The sequence below is a fragment of the Pagrus pagrus genome (assembly GCF_965226575.1).
Source record: "Pagrus pagrus genome assembly, chromosome: 19".
Classification (NCBI taxonomy): Eukaryota; Metazoa; Chordata; class Actinopteri; order Spariformes; family Sparidae; genus Pagrus; species Pagrus pagrus.
The window spans coordinates 14,612,930-14,620,279 of NC_140203.1; the positions used below are offsets into that span (position 1 = coordinate 14,612,930).

Here is a 7,350-nt window from a genome sequence, read left to right on the forward strand (position 1 = left end):
AAGCTGTCAAATCATGCATTACTAGTGGTCCCTAAAGAAATCAACCACATGGCAGGGGTTAAAGACTCGACCTGCCTGACGTTTGTAGTGAAGCAAGACAAATCCTAGTTCGAAGCAGCTGATATGTGAAACTAAATCGGAGTTTTTAACGGTAACTTGTACACAGAGCTCCCTCGCCACCTTAAAGGGGAACTTTGATCTTGGACACTGTCCCGGTGTTGCATGTGTGTGCGCACTGGCACAGCCCGCTATGTTCCACACGGCAGCATGTCTTTGAATCGGCTTCTCATCTCCGTCCATTCAAGGTCATGGGTGTGAATGCGCACGTGCGCCGGCAGCAATAACATACTTCAGTGTGCATCTCCGAAAATGACTCCTCCGGTCGTCTTCCAGTCCAGGTCAGAGGCAGGAAGTGAGCTGGGAGAAAAGGAGGAAGCAGAAGCAGCTCTCTCTGGCTGCAGGTAGTGACCCTCAACCTTGACCTCCAACCTCAGCCTCCATCAGTCTGACAATACACACTCTGACAAAACACAGATGTGCAGACACGGCGGTGTGGCCAACAATTTGCACATATTGAAGGAGCTGCATCTGGCAACATAAAGCCTCTAAATGGCTGATCTTTCAAACATTTGGAAACATATGCTAAAACTTAAATAAAGACATTAAAATACAGAATTATAATTTATGTCTTTATTATTTGACAACAATAATAACAGCATGTTGCATTTGTTCACTCATTACATTTACAGAAGTAGTCAGAAAGGCTGTATGGATCCATGGACTTAGTTCACACGATCCATCCTACCTTTCTTTCTCAAACAATGCTGGAGGTACAACCGATGAAGAGACTGTTAGCACATGAGCCCTGTCCAAAACCAACCCTCCGTCCTCACACAGCACTAAAGAGATTTTAACCTATTAAAAGTACCACTGATGTGTCACAGGTAGTCTGGTTGTTTTTGGACAGAGCGCATGACTTTAGTAGGTGACTGACTTTCTGGAGCTGCCTCACCAGTTCCAGAAAAATAACTTGCTGCCAAGTTTGGAGGGCTCCAGTTTGCCCTCGATGACTGGGTTGGGCTCAGGACGTGGTCTAGAATGGTAGGGGTTGTCAGGGAGGGGCCGCGAGGTCGCCACTTTGGTCACCTATGGAAGAAAAAGGAACATAGCAGGTGTAAGCTGGTGGCTATGCTCAGTCTGATCAGATGTTTTAAATGGCTTGACTTTTCTTAAAAACTGTAAACAACTCAACTTAAACACAACAGATAGATCATGTTAGGGAATTGTACAACAGGTATATTGTGCCAATATCTGACTTGACAGTACAAATATTTTGCTTGAAGAGAGCAGGTTTAAAAACCAATAAAGGACCTAATCAATCAATCATCAATAATTTCTTGGATGAAACCCTGAAGACTATTGCCCCTTTCAGACAGCCTATTCAAGATGGGACTTTTGCGCCTTTATTTTGCCCAGCCGTTCTGTATCAAAGGTAACAACAAGGCAGCAGGATGGGACATGGGTGTGATGCTTTTGAAGACATGTTATGTGAGGGACCTAAAAGTGGGAGATTTAAGAAGCAGGAAGCAGCAGTTAGCAGCTAACTCAAAGAAGAAGAGGAGCAACTAAAAAAGACAAAGCAAACAGGGACGGTAAATAATTATTATTGCCATGATAATGCCATCGTCTAGAAAGTGTTGCCTGGGGCGTATGAAAAACTCTTGCTTGCAGCACACCAACATGATCTCTACAATTACACACAGGGTGTGGCATTGTACTCCCTTTGTTTTGTTCACAAAAACAAAGCTGGCGTAAGGGGTCCTTGTTGTGGTGATATTTTGCGATGATGTAAAACCATACACCAAAAAGATTTATGCACATGGGTTGAACTGCTGACACCTTGTCCGTTTCCTCCATTCTTCTCTACTTCTTGCAGCGCTTCCCTTACATCATGATTTGCATCCTCTCAGCCCTCACTTGCACTTTCATGACTTCTGTGTCAGGTCCGTCTTTCCTTCTCTCCCTCCGTTCCTCACATGCTCTTGTCTTTCTTCAAGACTGGAGTTTACCCACTCTGAATGGGTCACTCTTTCCTCTCAATCACTTTCCAAATTTAGTTTACACGCACCATCTCAAAGCACAACTTTTTATTCATTTTCATTCATTTCAAGTCTTTTCATTTGTTTTATGGCTAAGCAAGCAGAGAAACTGTCAGTGTGTGGACAGTCAACGTGGACTTTTTCATAGTAATCAGAAGTCAGATTTCAGTTTTGTTTCCCTGCTCGTGTTATTCGATTCCATGAACAGCTCTGCCTGGCAAGTGCAAAATGGCTGGAAAGTTGATTACAGCCATTCACAGATTCCCTGGTTTGCATAAATGTCTGCTCAAAGACAGCAGAAAAAAAAATGTTCCAAAATCTATTGTCAAGATCAGTTTTTGCTGGTTTTAATTGCTGCTACTGAATTCGTGCTCGCAGGCGAGTTATACACGCTCCTTAAAAATGGCAATTTTCTGAAAAGAAAAACATAAAATACATGATTTGCCAGTTCAAAACTGTAGCTAAGTGAGGCTACTACGCAGTCGCAATCAGAGCCTCTTGCACAGCCCACAATCAGCAAGAATGGAGCCCATCATCAACCCAGCTGCTCACACTGTGAATGCACAGCCAATCCCTCAAAAGTCTCACCTTAGACAGGTCTCCCAGCTCAGGTCTCTCCCACCCCAGCTTATCAAGGACGCAGCTGTCGAAGTTCTGCTGCTGCTTACGGCAACGGCGCAGTTCTGCCAAGTTCGAATAATCCAGACAGGTCCAGTACTCCGTGAAGGACTCGGCACAGTTTCCCTTGATTTGCCTGCAAGGAAACAGAGATTTGAATCAAAATCAAATATGCAAGAGTGCGAAAGAATAGTCCAGAGAACCGTTGTGATGCATGAACTGCAACTCTTTCCCTTAAAATAGATAAAAGACATATATCTTTAAAGAGATAAAGTGACTAAGGAGAGAGGGAAAAAATGATATTTAAGAGTAATATAATATAGGAGTTTCTAAATAAACACTGTCCAGATTCAAATTCACACTCCAAACCTGTGAAGAACTTCTATAACTTTTCTGCTCCCACTGTTAAAGACTCCTGAAGTTTCCTTTATAAGAACTATCTAAGCTGGTCATCTGAATAAAGTGCTCCTAAAGGTGGCTGGCAGTTGCCAGAAGCACCTAACAATCACACCAGGTCCTGATGCAATTACAACGTTTCTCAAAACTTTCCTCATTATAGTAATTAGAGGTATTGCTCTTTCACAGTAACTCTCAGTTTAACTTTGGGGTTAAAGTGCCGATTGTTTGTTTCAGCTTCAGAATTAGAGGTCATGAGTTTTTCCTTTTTTTAGAACCAGGAACACCAGCTGTTTGAGACAGACACAAACACACAAAAGCACCTTAGTTACTGCATGGACATCAGGGTATAATAACCATAGCTCAGGCCAAAACTTTCAGTAAACACAGACGTAGCAGTTAAGAGTGAAACACGCCAGACCACTTCCTCAAACAGCCCCCCAAGGACACTTTTATAGACACAATAAATCCTGCATTTTAGTTATTTGTGTTTTTAACAACCCTTTTTCCACTTGTCATTGTTTTGTTTTTTTAAAAAAAGGAAAAGGGCAGTGTTCACTACATTATATTTCGGTCACCACTTGTAGTGATTTGTTTCTTTTGATTTAAAACAACCAGAGCTTATTGAGAATTTGAAGAAGCGGTTGACCAAAGTACCCAAAACAATACTCATTTATATTTTTTATTAAATGAAAGTTAATAAAAAGGTAAAGTGAAGAAAAGTGAAACAATTTACTGGAATTAAAAAAACAAAAAAACAACGCGATTAGATATTGAAAATGACCATAAAAATACACACAGCTGTAAGATTATTTAGTACACTGACACAGTGGAAGATAACTTCTGAGATATCTGGCAACCTCCTGGTGAAATTTAAGTTAGTGAAACTCTCCAGTTCATGCACTGCATGAAGCATAAACTCGGCATAAAACGTGCAAAGAGATGTCCTTTGCTGGCTTATCCTAAAATTATAAACGTTTGTTTCTACCCAGAGGCTTACCCACTGTGCAGGATTTTTTTTCTTATGTGATGTATTGCATTCACCTTCATATTACTTGTCTGCAATTAATCTTTCATCTTTTATCGTATTAAGATACACTTTGGAATATTAACGTTGTCATCGAGACTTTCTAAAATGTCTTGTAAGACGATTAAAAAATTAGAAGATACTAAATTCTCACCACTTAGAGTTCAGTGCACTCAGCAGATATGGTGCATGGAAATTCATGGGGGACTAGCTGTATGTTCATGTGCTGTCAGAATTGTCAGAAAAACGTTTTCTGACTGGGAAAATTCATGTAAAAGCCCTCTCTGGTCGGAACAGCAACTTGGAAAGTCGGAGGAAATTTTGTTACACCAGTTGCCAAGTTGATGTTATATGACGCTGAAACATGGTGGATGAAAGGAAACATTGGGTTGATGGTAAGAAACTTGGAGCAGAGTCATAAACTGTATATATATATATATATATATATATATATATATATATATATATATATATATATACACATATATATATCTTCCTTGTCACTCAAATACTGGAAACAGCTGTCAACTTGTTTTAATGCTCTGAATGATGAAATGCAAAACAACTTGTTTTTGGCGTCCATGTTGTTCCCACATTCATGACTCTCATGAACACACCAGAGTCTGGATATACGACTTCCCAACTTGGGAAAAGGGACCATCCAAGGAGCATGTGAATGCAGCATTATGTATTGTAAGCATCTTTCTTTAATTTGGACCAGAATTACCACGTCATCTTGAACCCCACACTTCTTTTTCTCTAAAATCTAGCCGCTCACCTCCACCCCAGATGGTGCACTAGAACTTAATTATCAACAACTTTTTTCCTCCTACCCTTGCATGACTAGTGTTTAATTGCAAATGATTCTACATCCTACTTCAACCAAAAGTGGACAGAATGGAAAGCTTAATAGCAGGACAAGTTACAGAACAGGAACCCAGACATCCCAAATCTGAAACTGTAAGCCCTCAAAGAACAACTGTCCGACTGAAGTAATTGTGACCTCTGAGCACATTTTCTGCCCACATGTCCATCACAGAGGAAGAAATGCAAAAACACTGAGCCGCAAAACTCCTTTGACCAGGGTTTCACATGGACTCTCAAACTCAGCACTCTCCATCTGGCTCCAGAGTTCAGCCACATCTTCAATCACACACTGACCACAAGCACACTGTTAGTTTTAGAGAAAACACTACTGTGGCGGCCTTCATCTCCAAGAATGTATATATTGTGCCTAATAACTAGGTTTTTAGTCTCGATTAACTCTCTTTTGTACTGAATCTCTTGAAAAAACACAATGTGTAAAACCTCTTAGATGATTATTCAGACACTGGGCTCATTCAAGATAAGCCGAGTCTGTGCAGAATTGAAAAAAATGGAGGTTGAACAGTTCACAGATCACCAGTGTAGCATTTTAATAGGCTACCCTGTCATAACTGAAACAATTAGATACTACATACAAACTGATAAATAGGTCTGACAACCTTTTAATAAATCCAAATCAGATTTCAGCCCAATGCTGCTGCCGCCCGCTCTTGTCCGCTCTCCAGGCGAGATGCTGTTCATCTCAAACAAGCCTATTGTGTCTATGTATAACAGGGGTATTTTGCACCAAAGGCATTCAAAACCCCAGGTGAGTTACCTGAAGAAGTTGAGTGCACACTCGTTGACTTTCCTTCCTTCTTCTAGACACTTTCTGGGGTCCTTCTCCTCCCAGCGGCAGAGCATGAACTCTTTGTTGGGTTTGTCGCACTGGGAGCCATAATGGTGGGCAGCAGCCTTCAGCACTGCAGATGACACATTGATCTGGAAAGAAAGAGGGACAGACACATGGAAAACAATAAGGCTGGGTAGAAATTATTATTAATTGACAATTATTTGATACGCTACACCAAAATTTCATTTTAGTAGGCACACATTTATTTGTGTGTGTGTGACACTTGTTGATTTATGACCCTATTAAAAAGGAGCTGAAGCAAGAAGAGGATGTGTGAAAAGATGGGGAGCCTGACTGGGAGCAGCTGGAAAATGCCATTCTAGCTCCAATAACACAAAGTACCTATTTACCTACAAGTTGTACATTGTTTACCAAAGTTAAGTATTTTTAAAAAAAATCCAATGGAAAAAAAGACTTATGAAGCAGCCGAGTGATCTGGGTTATTTTGTGTAAGGCAACCATGTATTCTTCTGTCCAGCATCACTTCAAATTATCTCCAACAAAAGGGGTGTTGACAGGTATGTAGTGGTTTGTGTTGACCTCCAATGGTCCTTTTCTCACAGATATATCTTAGTGATTTCTCTTTCTAATAAAATACAAGTTGTGAGATCCTTAGCATTACAAAAAACAGGTGTAGTTTAAACATAAAATAGCACAACAGTATGAAGTTAGTAGTGGTGGGTGGGGGGGCTTGTGCATTACAGTGTGAATATGATATATTTAAACAAACTACAGAAGAAACCTGAAACCATATAGTTGATTAGATCCTTGACCGCTGATGTTTTATTGTTGGAAAGACACAAGCTGCTGCCAGCTAACACCTGACTTCCAAGGACAAGTTCAATGACCCAAATATCACTGCTGCTGTCATAAACTCCTAATAGATTTGTTTTGGGGGAGTCATTATAACGTTACTGTCTTCACAGGGGCAAATTACAAAGGTAATGCAGACTATGAAGAGTGCGATGCAACGTTAACGAGAGTTACCCTGTAAGTTGTGATTCCTGTAACACTATTTAGCGTAGCCAAGGTGGGTATCATAAAGAAGCATGAATATTCGCGTACAGAAAGTGACTGCTGGTGGATCTATTATCAATTTAGGTTATCAACTTCCACCTCTGTGAAGGCAGGCAACACCGGCGGCAAAAGTTATAAGCCACCGAACATATCTTGAATCATACAGCAGCTAGCATGAGCTAGCTATTAGTTAGCTAGCATGTTCTGTTTTATTTCCTTCAAGCTAAACAATAACGGCTGCTCACCTCATCCACGCTCAGCTCCTGCAACGAGGGCACGTCCAGCGTTGTTGGCATGGCTGTGCGTATGTACAACAGAACCAAAGCAGAAAGTCAAATATCCCAGCTGAAAAACATTCAAGGTCCTAGTCCGACTCCACGACGAGGCCGCGGAGAAGGTCAGTTTGGTTTACTGCGCCTGCTGCTGTCAGCTGGGAGGCGCGTTCTGATGACGTAACTGGGAGCGCGACCAAAACG

The 7,350-nt window shown here is 41.1% G+C and overlaps 1 protein-coding gene across 1 annotated transcript; it reads right to left on the minus strand.

The window, feature by feature from the left end:
* Nucleotides 1-675: 675 nt before the first annotated feature.
* Nucleotides 676-7,308, minus strand: ndufa8 (NADH:ubiquinone oxidoreductase subunit A8). The gene is made up of 4 exons (XM_084382960.1): nt 7,120-7,308; nt 5,783-5,946; nt 2,688-2,853; nt 676-1,146 (listed from the first exon to the last, which is right to left on the minus strand). The coding sequence occupies exons 1-4, from the start codon at nt 7,168-7,170 to the stop codon at nt 1,009-1,011; spliced, it is 519 nt and encodes a 172-aa protein (XP_084239086.1). The 5' UTR covers nt 7,171-7,308; the 3' UTR covers nt 676-1,008.
* Nucleotides 7,309-7,350: the final 42 nt, after the last annotated feature.